At 36.6% G+C, this 16,044-nt stretch overlaps 1 protein-coding gene across 1 annotated transcript; it reads left to right on the top strand.

The window, feature by feature from the left end:
• The first annotated feature begins 8,812 nt into the window (after positions 1–8,812).
• On the top strand, positions 8,813–15,466 carry polr2d (RNA polymerase II subunit D). Its single transcript, XM_081374192.1, has 4 exons — positions 8,813–9,044; positions 10,807–10,987; positions 13,055–13,150; positions 14,378–15,466. The coding sequence occupies exons 1-4, from the start codon at positions 8,975–8,977 to the stop codon at positions 14,454–14,456; spliced, it is 426 nt and encodes a 141-aa protein (XP_081230318.1). The 5' UTR covers positions 8,813–8,974; the 3' UTR covers positions 14,457–15,466.
• Positions 15,467–16,044: the final 578 nt, after the last annotated feature.

Raw genomic sequence — 16,044 nt, forward strand, 5'->3', positions numbered from 1 at the left:
AGATGTTAGGCAACAGATCATCCAGCTTTTTCAGCAACTTTTGCCAGAAGACAAGGACAAACTTCCGAACGCCATTGATATTGTACACCGGCTTGGTCGAAAGCAACCGAATAAAACCAGAGGAATTATTTTTCAATTTGCCTCCCGTTCCTATCGCGACGCTGTGTGGCGTGCAGCAAAGGAGTCTACGTGTCTCAGGGAAAATGGCTTGACAATATCCGAGGACTTGTCTCCAGCAGATAAAGAGAGGAGGAACAAACTGTGGCCGGCAGTGGAGAAAGCAAGACAAAACAACAAACGTACTTTACTTTATTGGAGGAGAGGCGTTTGTAGAAGGAGTTGAAATATTCCCTCCAGCCTGAAACTTTATGATATGGATATACATGAAGCCTGTTTGTAACTGTACTGAAACAGTGGGCTAACGATCGAGAGTCTGTCTAATCTCCAGATTGTTGCCTGCCTTAAGTTTTATTATTTTATTTTTACGAAAAGAGGGGAAAGGGAAAGAAAAAGAAAATAATTTAGGCTAGTTGGTATTTTGAACGAATATATTAAAATCACTGCCATCCTAAGTTATAACTTAAATAATTATGTGAATATAATGCTAATGAAACTTGTTTTTTGTTTTTTTTTTAATCTCGGGAATTTGTTCTTTTAAATCTCACTCCTTATGGAAAAAAACAAAACAAGGAAGTTAGCTCTGTTAGTTCTATTGTTATAGACTCAGAAATAAGAGATTTGTACTACAAGATAAGAGATTATTCATGTTCTATGAATATTGAAATCTAAATTCTGAATTGCTCTACTTCATTTGTACTAGTATAGAGTTTGCTTTTCTCATCATTCTGTGTGTATATTTAACACATTTTCAGAGTCCGGTTCAATCTTCAGTCTTGTATCGATATGTGGCTTATCTCTAGAGAGTAGTACCGTAGTAAGCCATATATTGCCGAAAACTACTGTCTACTGTCAGGAGCAATTTAAATCATTTTGATATTGCAAATAGTTGAAGTTACAGTTACTGCTTGGTTTGATGTGTTGTTGACGCACAACATTAAAAAGTGACTAAAAACCCCTCAACCTTTTAGTAGGGATGCACCAAAATGAAAAATTTGGGCAGAAACCAAATTACTTTTTTTTTTTTATTAATTTCTATTTTTAAATGAGTTATTAGCCTTTTTAGATTAAATTAGGGATGGATATTTTTCAAAAATATTGCATTTGAATATTCAAATATTCGTTTATTTAACTGACGTTTAACGAAAAATACATTATTTTTTTGTTCATTTTTTTTTACGTTTTTGTCACCATTCCTGAACAAGCTTACGATTAGGCAATATACACAACAAGCTTACAATATATGTTAAAGTTTTCTTTTAGTTGAAAACATTAAACAGTACGCCTATCTGTAAACAAAATATATAAAGAACAAAAGGATTTAAGCAGAGTGCGCAGTCATTTATAGTGCTGATTGCGGTTATCACACCTGTGACACTGGCACAAGAAGTTTCCCGATCTTTCGTCCCAGAACTCCCCCTCGCTGGGAAAAGATCCTCAAAAGATTTGGAGTGTACTCGTCAAGCTTTTGGAAGAATTTTGAAATCAAGGGCACAGTTGTGAGACGTGCAAATTCAGCACAGACCTAAAACACAAAAAGGAGATAAAGAAGTCACAGTTTTACAGTACATATAAAATTCAATGTGCAAATAGAGCCTAAAATGAACCTTTAACAAGCGCTAAATGAGAGTAAGAATTGGTGTTGGTAAGAAATGTGAAAATGCCACTTAAAAGCATTCAGCTGAGTTACCTCATTTTCTTGAAACAAAGCCGGCCATCTGTTCTTGAAATCAGCAATGAGTGGAGATCCTTGGATTACTTCTTGTTTCCTGAGCGCAATGGTACGGTCCATTAACCGCTGCAATATTTGTTCATTGTTTTTCTTTTTGACCTCAGAGAGAATGGAGACTCTGATAGTTTCACCAGGAAGATATGATGGAAGTTGACTTCAGCCTTGCGGGCTTTCTTCACCCCAAATGCTGGGTTTGTGGTGCCCTCGGGTTTGTGCTTCATTGAATTAATGGTCACTTCAGAACAACCAAGATTTCGCAACTTTGTTCGGCAATTTGCCATTTTGTATTTAAGACTGGTCTTCCAGCCGCTGCTACTGTTACGGATCCCGGTTCTTTGAGGCATGGGTGCTGTCTTATAAGAGCTTCAGCCACTTCACTGAACTCTGAATCTGACAGATAAACTTTGAATTTAATGATTTTTTCAGCAAGTCCATCCAAAATTCCTGATTTGAGCTTGGGATCTGGATTCAGCAAAGAGCCATTTGTTCTGTGAGGTACATTGCCTTGTCCCAGTTTAATTTCTGCATCGTAAGAGAAACGGGGCACAACAAAAGTGGTTGGCCAGGAAGACTTGGCATTTGAGGCTGACCCTAGAGTTCACCTACACAATGTTTCAAGGGAGAGAGTAGGCGATAGTTCAGAGGATAATCTCACAGACGACGTAGAAGAAGACTGTATGACTGTGTCACACAATGAGGGCGATGCCGATAATGCTGTAGTACATTCATACAGTTTGATCACCTTGAGGGCGCTCTTGTTCTGTACATCAGTTGTAGATGTCAGGTTTATAAATTCATTAAAGTCAGTGTCCATAAATTGAAGTCTAATTTCTTCCCTCAAATCACACTGTGTCTTGATTTCTTCAATAAGTTCTTCCAGAGAACAAGGGACACCATGCTGAAGTGTCAATTTCTGAGCATTGTTCTCTCCCAGGATTATCCGCAAGATAACAGGGGAGGTCATATTCACTTTGACAATACTGTTGGAACAAGAAAAAACAAACATTTGTTAAAGCTGTCATAAGTACACACATTTATTCAAAACAAAAAAACAAAGACCAAAAGAGCACCTGTTACACATGAATTTGTCTTTTTAATGACACCAAACGAAGACAGCCAACCTTGTAGTCAGCCAGTGGGTAGTCATCAGCCAATTCACAGAGTTCAAGAAAGAAAATCTCCTGTGCGGGTGAAGTAGTCAGTTCAAAGGCCCTAAAGTGCTCCCTATACCATCCACACAGACCTTTAACTACAAAACACAACCTCTTCTGAACAATGCACAACTGAATAATCTCTGCAAAATCAGGGAGCCCGTCTAGAGAGCGGCAAACAAGAATCATGCCATTTCTGTAACAGAACCCTTTACTGGTGACACTTGTGGCAATCTGGACAAATTCAGTCTCTGGGTACTTGTTTTTGATGGCCTGTGTTATTTCTGTTCTTAAGACAGTCAGAGGAACTGTTGAAACTCTCGTTACGTCTAGTGCAGATTTTTCAAGACTGTCAGATTTCAAACAGTGGGGAAATCATGAACTGGTGCTTTCTTGCTAGTGTAAGGGGGACATTCTTAAAACAATTGGTGTGCTGAGCAACTTGCTTGAAAAAGCTGTGCTTGGCTTCGAAGCGCATGGTCCAAAGATGCACAAGTGGACCAAATGACTTGATAAGTGCAGGATAATGTTCCAAGAAGTGGTGTTTAGGTATTATCCTCACACCAGGGAAAACTTCCTGGAACCTCTGTCTGTGTTCTGACATCTTGCAACCAAGGTACGCAATTGACTCATCAGTGTGAACCGGTGAGACCACAAGCTCGACGATATCTTTAAGGTCCATAAGCACCAGCCATGCTGGTTCATCTTCTGGCACCATGTGTCCAATGAGGAACGGAAGCAATCTTATCAGGCTCCAGTTCTCATGAGCATTGTCTCCAATAGTTTTACGACTACACATGGAGCGAGGGATTGCATGGGGTTTGTTTGTCTTGTCTGTCCATTTGTAGGGGAAATTCACAATACGCTCATTGAGCAAGTTGAAGTACTTCTTAGATATGAGCAATGCTAAACAGTGTGCAAGTTCATGAGGCACAACACCCTCAAAAATGTCATGCATGACATCTGGGGGATAGCCAGAGAGAACATGAGAATGAGAAAGGCGAGTAGTGAAGACACATTCTCTTTTAACACCAAAACAACTGGTGCCAGTCTCTTGTGTATACTTCAGGTGAACATCATAGCTCTCGGTCTTTCTAAGGCTAAACACATCTGACCTAACCTCATTTGATTGAATATCCGAGCTTTCCAGTGCAAAATCTGCAGTAATACTGACCAGAAAAACTCTCTACAAAGCCAGCAACGCTATGGGCCCCCAGGTTGTCTGCAATCACAACTTGAACAGTACCCTTCACAAACTGACCAATTGAATGAATGAAAATACCAATTTCTTCAAGTTGTGCCAGGTCATCAAGAAGAGGTTCAAGGACTTTACTAAAGCCGTATTGTTTCACGTCATCACTTTTACACAATACAGCCAAGTAAATTGATGACAATGTTGCATGAGAGCCAGAAGGTAGATTGCCTAAAGTCCAATAGACGGCACAGAGCTTGTGTACTCTACGAGAGGTTCCAAGAGGGTTACACACCTCAAAATCATCAATATACAGCCTTAACATAAGTGTAAAATCGCCACCCGACAGTAAAGCATTTTCCCTAAAGACACTGCGATCTTGATAGGATGCATAAATGGCTTCGGCAGATATGTGGTTTGCCATTACTTTTTCAGACAGATCCTTCCTAGCTAACAGCTGCTGCAAGGATCTCAAAATGGGGACATGCTGAAAAGTTTTTTGCTCTTGTGCATCAAGGATGTATTCAACAGGCTCCACAACATGGACATGACTTTTATAAAACTCTTTGCACTGATAAGCTGTGTTTAGGAGACCACTCTGGCCTATTGCTGTATGCAATGGATTAGACTCGCACACAACTTTAGCAATTTCTGGAATAAATGACTCATCAAAGGCAACGTGTTCCTGAAACAGATCTTTGAATTTGTCACATGTAAGAGTAAGGGATCCAGTACTCAGTAAGAAGAGCAGCTCTTCTAAAAACTCATCAATTGCTATGGCTGGAAAACATGAAAAAACTGTTCCAGTTTCAATAACATTGCCGCAAAGTTTTCGACAACAAGACAATTAAGGTCCTGAACCCCTGCACTGCTTTGAGAGCATACACCATATGAAGCAACCTCATTAATGTCCACAATTTCATCTACATCTCTTTCAGACGCAGTTGCCCCAGATGTAGATACTACGCCAAACTTAGTCACTTAATGAATGAGGGGTGTGTTTTCTGGTTTTGTGGGACCTAAAGGTACCATAAACATTTGTCTGAAAATCACAGCTAGAGAACATACAACTAATCACCTCATTTTTCTTTAAATGTGTACCTATGTGAACAAAATAATCCTTCTCACAACCAATATTGTTGTTTGTACACAAATGTTTGTGCTTCAATTTGTAATGTTTCAACACCTCAGATCTAGTAGATGCTGAAAACTCACAGGTCTTCCACTTCCACATACCTTAATGACCCAAAGGCACATTTAAGATTTGCTCCAGACAAAACAAAATTCCCACATTGTCAGGTAGTCTGAAAGAAGTCACCTTATAACTCGAGTTTGTACTTAAAGAGGTTTATGCAGCGATTTTCTTAACTCAACAGTTGGAGAGAAACTCATCCTTCTGAAAAATGTTTTACATGGATGCAATAATTCTCTTTCAAAACAGTCTCGTATCGATATGTGGCTTATCTCTAGAGATCTAAATTATTCCATCGCCTCTCTCTGATCACAAATGCATATCCATATTCATTCCTCTTTCAGATACTGCCAATTTGCATATATTTACCTCCTTTTGGAAACTGAACAATTCATTGCTTAAATATAAAGGAAGTAAAAGATCAAATTAAACGTATAATCACTAATCATTGGGAAAAAGCATATAAGGAAAACAATTTTTGCAGTAATTAGGAATTAGTGAAATATGAAATTGGTAAATACATAAAATACAGCAAATTGGCTATAAAGAAAAACAATGATGAGAGTATTATTATATGTAAAATCTAAAATGGTTCTATCTGATGTTGAAAAGGTTGAGCTTGCTCATCATCAAAATGCATTGGATGAGGTTTATAAACAAAAAGCTGAGGGGGCATTTATTCGATCACGGAAAAGATGGATTTAGGAAGATTGGAAAGACAACAAATGGAAAAACATCTGATTGGAAAGCTGATGGAATTCTCTGTGAAGACCAAAAAGTCATTGCTAATTTTTGAGCCAAATTCTATCACGATGTATATCTAAATTTAGCAAGCAACATGCTCATCATTTTTTTGAGTCCTTATTTTCCATATTAGGTAACGCTGATCAAGCCCTTTGCCATTCTCCCATTACTTTCAAAGAAATTGATGAAGCAATTAAATTTTTAAAAGCAAATAAATCCCCTGGTACAGACGGTCTAACGTCATAATTCTATCATGTATTCAGTGAAAACGTATCTCCTTTTTTACTAAATGTCTTTAAGGAAAGCATAAACAAATCGCCTCTCCCTCCTACATTATGCCAAGGACTGATCACTTTAATTCCCAAACCAAATAAAAACATTACTTTAATAGATAATTGGCGTCCAATAGCGTTATTAAACAATGATAATAAAGTAATTGCTTTAGTATTAGCCAAAATATTAAAAGGAGTATTACATTATATTATTGATAAAGCACAGTCTGGCTTTATGCAAAATAGACACATATCTAATAATATAAGATTAATATTAGACATCTTTGATTATTCTGATATAATTAATAATGACAGCTTCATTTTTTTTAGATTATTACAAAGCTTTTGATACTTTAGAGCACATTTTTTATTTTATTTCAAGCACTTAAAAAATTTGGATTTGGTGATTTTTTTTTTTTTTTTTTTTTCTCTGTTAGATGGTTAAAATGTTATATGGAAATGATGGAAATAGTTCTATTAAACTAAAAAACGGTACCTCTCCCAGATTTTTCATTATCCGTGGTGTTCGACAGGGATGTCCAGTGTCTCCTTGCAGTACAATTTCTTAATTTACATATTACAAGGAGCAACCTAAAAGGCATCACTGTTGGAAATACAGAATTAATCATTAGTCAATTAGCTGATGACTCAGCGTTCTTCTCAAATCCCTGTAGCCTTCAATCATTCTCTAGAGCTTCATGGTCTAAGTCTGAATAATGATAAATGTCAATTATTTCCCATTAAAAATTGTAATGTTTCTTCAGTATGTGGCCAAGCTGTTAAAAGCACTGTAAAATATCTTGGTATAGAAATAACTAAAGGTAAAAATAGATTAATAAATTTTAATCCAATTATTGCTAAAACAAAGAAAAAACGTATAATTGCTGCTTCAAAGGGATCTATCTATTAAAGGAAGAGTTTTGCTCACTAAGGCCGAGGGACTTTCACGTCTCTCTTATCATGCGGCCCAATCTCTTTATGTTGATAAGTCCACATGTAAACTAATTGATAGAGATCTGACAGATTTTGTCTGGAAAAATAAAAAAAAACACTATATGAAGAAATCGGTCATTCTAAACAAAGGTGTCTTACATTTGATTGATTTTAGTTCTTTAAATTATTCTTTCAAAATAAATTGGCTTCACTGGTATTTGAAAAATCAAGACTCTTGATGATTGTTGATGACCAACAGGTACTTTTGGCATGAGCTTTAATATATAAACACAATTTCACCCCGCATAAATACTTTATTTGGAATAATAAAAATATTTTATACATAAATACATCTTTATTTTTTGATAAATGGTTTAATAATGGTTTACTTTTAGTACGTCAGCTATTTAACAACCAAGTTTTTTTTAATGAATTTCTTTCTGAATACAAAATGCCAGTGACCCCACAAGAGTTCGCCATAGTTATGGGAGCAATACCAACTACTTTTCCTGAGCCAACTGAAACTCCAATAGGTAAAATATGTTTTTCAGGGGAAAAAAAAAGATAGAAACAATAAAGTTAGATCCCTTTTTCTTGAAGATATCATTTCTGTTTCTCCTGCAATCTCTTACTGGACTCATTTATTTAAACATGTAAATTGGAAAGAGATTTGGTCCTTACAACACAAATATTTTCTAACTAATAAAGTAAAAGAAGTGTCCTTCAAAATAATAAATACATTTTACCCTGTTAAATATTTTATGATTAAATATAAAAGTAATATTGACACAAGATGCTCATTTTGCCAAGTTCACACAGAAACCGTTTATCATTTATTTTGGTCATGTTTCTATACTGAACAACTATGGAAACATATTGACATATTTATTAAAGATAATATCCAGCAAGATATATCGGTAACCTTTAAATACATTATTTTTGGATACTTTATTCTGATCCCACTAAAAACAAAGCCTGCTTTGTTACTAATTTATTTTATTGGCAAATTTTATATCCAAATTGTAATGACTTTAATTTGTGTACAAAATGATGTATAAAATAATATCTTACCCTCGTGATCTTTTTTATTATTATTATTGTTTTTTCTATCATCTATTTCTCCTTTATTTTAATTTTTCTCTTTGTTTTAGATAGTTACGCATTGCTAATTACTTATGTTCAGATGACATTGTTCATATTGTTGTTACAATTTGTACACACAAGTAATTTTGTTACAAAATTGCATACCATGATTGTCATCTCTGCACTGTTTACAAGCATAGTAAATAATAATAATAAAAAAAATATATATATATATATATATATATTTTACATTTTGCCCGTAACATTTGACATTTGAAAACAGTATTATATTCCAACGAAAGTAAAAAAAAAAAGTGTGACCCTTCTCGCAATTTTTGGCGGCTACTTCCGGTTTTCTGTTGTGACGCGATAAAGCCCTATCCGGTAGGTGGCGGTGATGCTCCTAGGAGTGAACAGCCATTTAGAAGAAGAAGATAACCGGAAGTAGAAAGTGTTTCATTGAGCGGCGGTAGCTGTAGTGATGCGACTGTATATGCAGCACACAGGGAAGATTCACTCATTTTCACAATATCTTCTTCATTACACCGTTATTGTGTGATGGCGGCGGCAGGCGCGACGCAGGTGGGCGATGTGGAGGAGGACGCGTCTCAGCTCATGTTCCCTAAAGGTGAGAGTGATCCAGTACAAACACACACACCATCATCAGCTCTTCATCACGGACAACACACACACACACATTCGCTCTGGAGTCTGTACTGTAAGTTTCGTGTACGAGGATAATTCAGTTTTATCTCGCTTTTAATCAATTCTGCTTTGTGGACAAAAATGTGATGAAAGTGATACAATATTATCATAAGTTCGGCGCTGTTCTGAAATGAGGAGGCAAAGTTTTATTTGTTTATTTATATATATATATATATATATATATATATATATATATATATATATATATATATATATATATATATATATATATTAATTAGAAAAAAACAAATACAAATCTATTTAGAATTTTTACAATATGTAATAGCTAATTAATGTTATATTCATAAATGTCAAGTTAGTTTTTTTTAACCATTTTTACATTTATTCCAAAATACTAAGTAAAGACACAATTTAAACAATATAATTTATTCGCGAACTGATGTTCAGCTCTTCTTTTTAATAGTCAACTTATTTTCATGAGTCAGTCCCACTGATCTATATAATCATTCATATAGATCAGTGGTCAGTCCTCAATCTTGTACACGCGTCACAGACACAGAGATGTAGGCTATCTTTAATTTCCCCACGCTGATTGCTCACTAAAAACAACCCACAGTCGTCATGTTTTCAAGCCATCTCAAGTTTGATTTTGAAGTGACACAAAGCGGTGATATCTAAAATGACTTACTTTTGTATTAGTCTTCACATTAACACCATCATTTTGGTCATTCAGTCCGATTCGAGAACGTGCACGAAAACAAGAGGTGGGATTTATCGCGAGAACCGATCATATCCAATCACAGCGCGATGGAGGCATTGCCTCACGTGACTTTCCTCCATTCATTCTCCATGACCCCCCACTTCTGTTAAAAGTCAATGGTCTCAGGGGAGGCAAGAGAGACGCGGCGTCCCGCTGTAACTTCACCTGCTGGTGACAGTGTTCCTTTAGAAAAACAAGTAATTTATACCCTTTTTAATGTCACATTTAGTAATATTCGCATTGTTTTATTGTTCTAATATGCATTATTGTCTCATCCAAGTTTTTGAGGAGGCACTGCCCCCCTCGCCCCCTCAGAGGAAACGCCCCTGAGTGTGTTTTGTTGGTTGAGTGTTATTTTCTGCTTGATTTCTTGATTGGTTAAAGGTGGTATCAGTGATTTCAGGCCCAAAAATATTTTTAGCACATTCATCTAATCTTTCCTAACGATCCGCTAGCTGCCCGCCCCATAAGCATGCTGTCAAAAAAACGCGTCTCTGTAGGCAGCCTAGGCTCTGAGACAAAAACAAATGGTTTAGCCAAACACTCAAAACCAAAACAAATAGTGTTCCAACCAATCACCGACAGGGGGAGGGTGTTGTGAGGTTTTGAGACAGCTTTTTCTTCAGCTCTGACTTCGCGTGCAGCCGTGCACGAGCACAAAACCTCACAACACCCTCCCCCTGTCGGTGATTGGTTGGAACACTATTTGTTTTGGTTTTGAGTGTTTGGCTAAACCATTTGTTTTTGTGTGCAGATCTCAGAGCCTAGGCTGCCTACAGAGACGTGGTTTTTTTGACGGCATGCTTATGGGACGGGCAGCTAGCGGATCGTTAGGAAAGATTAGATGAATGTGCTAAAAATATTTTTGGGCCTGAAATCACTGATACCACCTTTAAGTGTGGTTTTGCGTCTCGTTTCCAGTGTTGTTCATTTCATGCGCTGACCGCTGTTTGTTGTGTCTCAGAGTTCGAGAACTCGGAGACGCTGCTGAACTCGGAGGTCCACATGTTGCTGGAGCATCGCAAGCAGCAGAACGAGAGCGCGGAGGACGAGCAGGAGCTGTCGGAGGTCTTCATGAAGACCCTCAACTACACCGCCAGGTTCAGCCGCTTCAAGAACAGAGAGACCATCGCCAGTGTGCGCAGGTCAGCGGGCTTCACACAGCAACACACACTGATCTCTGAGAGACACGCAGACAGCGCGAGCTTCTTATAGTGTGATGCTTTTAACTATGATAGCTTGTTTCCGCCACTAAATATAGGCAAGGACATTGTGCCTTTTCATCCTTTTTCTCTCAGAATTGTGCGATATAAACTCTCAATTACCTATATTATTATTTTTTTAATTTGTTTTCTATTTTTTTAATTCGTTTTCTATTTTTATAGTCTAACGCCTGCTACACTGTACGACATGGATCTAATAAACATGGGTACGACATGTATGTACGATGATGACACCTATTAAATCATAGGCTGTGGCGCAAGTTAGTATTGAGTAGGGCTGGGTGATAAAACGATAATTATCGCGATACAATATTTCTCGATAAAACGATATCAAGAGTTCAATAAATGTTCGATAATGTTTATGCGCCAAAAGCGAAACGAAACTCATTTGAACCGCGCGCCACACGGACCGTTTATCCGCTCGGCTCAAAGTCCAAACGGCAGCGCAGCGCGAGCTCACTAGAGCAGATGCGTTTACTCTGATCACTCTCGTCACGAGATCCAGTGAGAAGTGCTTGAGTTCAGCGAAGAACACACTGTCTCAGTGATTTAAACCAGTTTAAAGGCAGATGAAACAGCGCTGACAAACAGGAGAAACACTGTGGGCAACGACAGTCAGAAGGCTTTTTCGTCTACAAATTCCCATCATTTACCATGGATTTACTGTAATGTTTGCCTATATTAACTGCACCATGAAATGTGGGATATACATATTGAATTGTATTATATTATTAATGTAGACGATGTATTAAAGGACTGATGGAATATAATTACAGTATTTAATAATGTATTTAGGCTACTGTTTTTCATACAAATACCATAGAAACCATAAAGTTACATTTTGCCATGAATGTGAGGTTATCATGATCTAAATGCATGATACTGGATGACCAACGGTTAAGTTTAATAAAACTCAAACAGTCAGAATATTACATTTTACCAAATAAAAATGAGGTAGTTACATATGTTACTGTTTTTGTTAATGAACATAAATTTAACATAGTAAATCTGCATCCTAACTCGAGCTTATACTACTGTCAACTCACTGTCAAATATGCGTTTCAGGACAAAACATGTAATATTAATATTGCAGCCTGCACTGCAAACTGTGCTGAAGATACATGCCATCAAAGTCAGGCAACACACACCTGTTTTAAGACTTATCCATGTTAGCACATGCAGAAACTAAGAAACTGTCCAATAAAGATATTTATTTTGTTAAGGAAAATGACAAATGTTTGAATGTTCTACCTCAGATTTGTGAAATGTTCTCCTGTTTGGCAAGTGTTTGTCCTGATGTGTTATGAGAATAAAGAGTATTTAAAACCACAACTAACGCTCTGGTTTCTACAACTTTCACTTAGGAGCAAAAATCTGCCTTTAAACTTGAAAGAAATAAAGATTTTACTTTTATTGTGATAATTATCGATATCGACTGATATAAAAAAAATTATCGTGATTTATTTTTTTTTGGCCATATCGCCCAGCCCTAGTATTGAGGAATAAAACGTTGCTAGTGGTAAACCATTTTTATTGGCTAATCAGCGTAGTAAAGTAGGTCGTATTAGCCAAACATGATGAGGTTTTGTTTCACATGTGGTTGCGTCGTATTCGATGCTGGTTTGTATTTGTGTGAAAGACACTGTGTGCATCTTCTGAATGTCAACGTCAGCTTGGGAAAAAGCTACTTACGTGAACGTTGCTTCATCATATGACATTCTCTTTACTCCCTCTGTTTTAAGGTGGTTGTTAGTATATTATAAAGGTAAAGAACACACATTAGTATTTTTTTAGTTTTAGTTTAATTTTTTTACAGCGAGATAATTGGGCTTGTGTATTTTTCCCAAAATCTTAGTTTAAACTAAATGGGATGGACTTTCTGAGATTGTGTCGTTTTTTTTTTCTTGTATATTTTTACTGTCATTTCGTGAATATGACGTTCATATGAGTTTTGGTTACATTGCTGTTAACCGTGGCCGTGTTTCACAGCTTACTCCTGCAGAAGAAGCTTCACAAGTTTGAGCTGGCGAGTTTAGCCAATCTGTGTCCCGAGGCTGCAGAGGAGGCCAAAGCCCTCATCCCGAGGTTGGTCATGACAATCTGCAGATTTATTTATTTATCCAGTCTCGTGCCTATATTCTCACATGAGATTCTTAGTCATTTTATTGTCAATCTGTCATGTTGTTGAATTTTTTTTGTGCAATCTTCACCCAGGGTGGACTGCAGATCTTGACCCAGGGTTCAATAATGCGGTCTAGTGCTACGTTTCCCAAAAGCATCATTGCCACCAATGGTCTCTACGATCAACTTGGCTCACGATGCTTTAGGAAATGCAGCCCAGAACTGTGATTTACACTATTGCAACGAGTTTTGACAAGTGTCCAGATGAACTCGAGCTGTTTGATTGACAGCTTGGGCGATTGGAAAGGGAGCGTTCTTTGATCGCTTTCTTTATATAATTTAATCACAGTTTAAGTAAGATTATTTTCATCCTGCTAAGAGAAACGACGCGGAGTTGATTGTTTAGTCACTTGATTTACTGATGCATAAACAGTATTGAACAATATTTTGAGAGATAATCTGTCTGAACTTGAATAATTACATCAGAAATCACTGATCACAGATCAGGCATTAGAATAAACATGAGTACTTACATGTTTGTGGCGTTGCTGGCAGATCCATATCGGAAAAGTCTGTTTGCAAAGCCTCCGCCGAAATTGACCAAATAACCCACAGTAAAATACACCGAATGCAAACAAATAATGCACAGCTGAGACATTCACATTGTTGGGGAAAACCCCACTATCCTAGCATTAGGATCGTTAGGAAGGTAACGGTATTGATCCTGTATCGATCTCTTCTCGTTCTCATGTTCACTAACGCTCCAGTGGGCGGGGCCAAAGCTGCCCTGTGACGTCACAAGTCTCCACTTCTCAGATCCTGTCGTTTGCTGTCCTTGGTTTCAATAAAAGCAGTTTTTGGAATAAGCAAAGGATCAAGGAACATTTGAATTCTCAGTTCATGACCCCTTTAAGAAATGCCAACAGGTGTTTGGTTTCCGACACGAGGTGTAATCAGTTGACCAATCACAACAGACTGGCCATCTGACCAAACACCGTGCAGACACCGTGAAAAAAAAAAAAGTATATTATGAGAAAATGTAATTGTTTCTTGACCTTGGATTCATGTAAGCGTATTGTAGGACATTTCAAAACAGAAGCTTTCTAATTGCATAGAAGCAGCACTTTAAAACATTGGCCCACCGCTGGCTAGTGAAGGTGTTTAACTCTCTGTTGTCTACTCTCTGTCTAGCGTGGAAGGCCGGTTTGAAGACGACGAGTTACAGCAAATCCTGGATGACATTCAGACCAAGCGCAGCTTCCAGTACTGAGCGGATCTCTCCGTCAGTCTCAGTGATGCTCTCTGCTCTCTCTCCTCTCCACGGCTCTAGATTTCACACCAGTGTTCACGTCTGTAGGTGCTTATTATGTCTTTGTGTGGAAAAAATAAAGTGTTTTTGATAAAATTGACAGTGTTTCTCAATGTGTCACTGTACAAGATATACAAAAAGAACTATTAATGTGCAAAATAACTATTAATAATTATGATATTAACTCAGATATTGGGTTTCATGAGAAGGTTAATGTCTGCTTAAACTAAAAAATACATTTTAATTAATGCTTTGGGTTTTTTTAGTACATTTTAGTCTAATTTCAGCCTCATCCCAGAAAGTGAGACTGCGCCTCTGTCCATCATTTTGAAGCAAATGTCACAAACACATTTTTAATGCAATTAAATAAAAATGTTGTTAAAATGTTTTAACATTTAAAAAGTTAAATATACATTTTTTTTTATGTTTGTACAATTGTTTAAAGATGTGTTTGTCAGGCAAGTGTTTAGTTAGAAATGCCTAAAATTTTCACTACCGAAATAATCACGTCACTTCCAAAACTTTATCATATGTTAATTGAAAGAAATATACAGGGATGAAGTCGAAAGTCAGATTTAAAGATTTGACATGTATTTCACGTGTTCAGAGATATAAAGGCCCCTGTGGCAGAGACTGTCTAAGTGAACCATGGTATCCAGATATTATATATTTTTCAGTTATTATTAATGACTAAGAGTCCGGTTACTGCCAATCTAGATAGTCCAGATACACATTTGTGTTAATCCTGAAGATGAAGCAACACTCAGTTAAAAAGATTTAAAGATTTTCATTGTGGTGATTTCTGTTTTTAGCATAGGCCTACATTGTTTTCTTTTAAAGATTGTGTAGTGTTTATCCTTACAAATACAGACAATTTACATAAATTTTTTAAAATTCATTTATCATAAAACATTTGTGTATAATTTCTTTTTATGGAAGAATGTGATTGTGTTATAATAAAATAATGTGATAATATTGTGGTCACTACCGAAACGTGATGTTGTCCAAAAATGTAAAACATACCTTTCATTTCATCATGAAGTCTGAAAACAATCTTATCACATTTGCTGTGAAAATGTACAGATATATTCGGCGGTGAGAAAATACAAGTAATAGTTAGAAAAAATAAATAAGCAACTGCTATATAAGAGTAGCCTGGGCTAAATTACGAAATATTACTTAATATCATAAGAATTACATTTTTGCAAAAATAAATTTATGTATGTTATGTTGTGAGAAATGAAATCTTATAATTGCAACGCGGACGTTCTGTTGTTATTATTATCTATGAAGGATATGTGAATAATAATTACCCTATTTAATATATTCACTGTGTGTTTTCAGCTCAATAGAAATGAAAGTTTCTCCGGGTTTTTATTATTTATTACATGCAGAGCAACTGCGTACATGGTCACGTGGTACATGTTACTTTTTCCAGCGCTGTTCACGATGCACCAAACACAGTGCATTCTGACACATTTTATTTAATTGTTTGTATTTTTGCTGAGGTGGCTTTTCACTTGAATGTCAGTCTCCAATTTTGGACATT

Source organism: Scardinius erythrophthalmus, assembly GCF_964197995.2.
Source record: "Scardinius erythrophthalmus genome assembly, chromosome: 9".
Taxonomy (NCBI): domain Eukaryota; kingdom Metazoa; phylum Chordata; class Actinopteri; order Cypriniformes; family Leuciscidae; genus Scardinius; species Scardinius erythrophthalmus.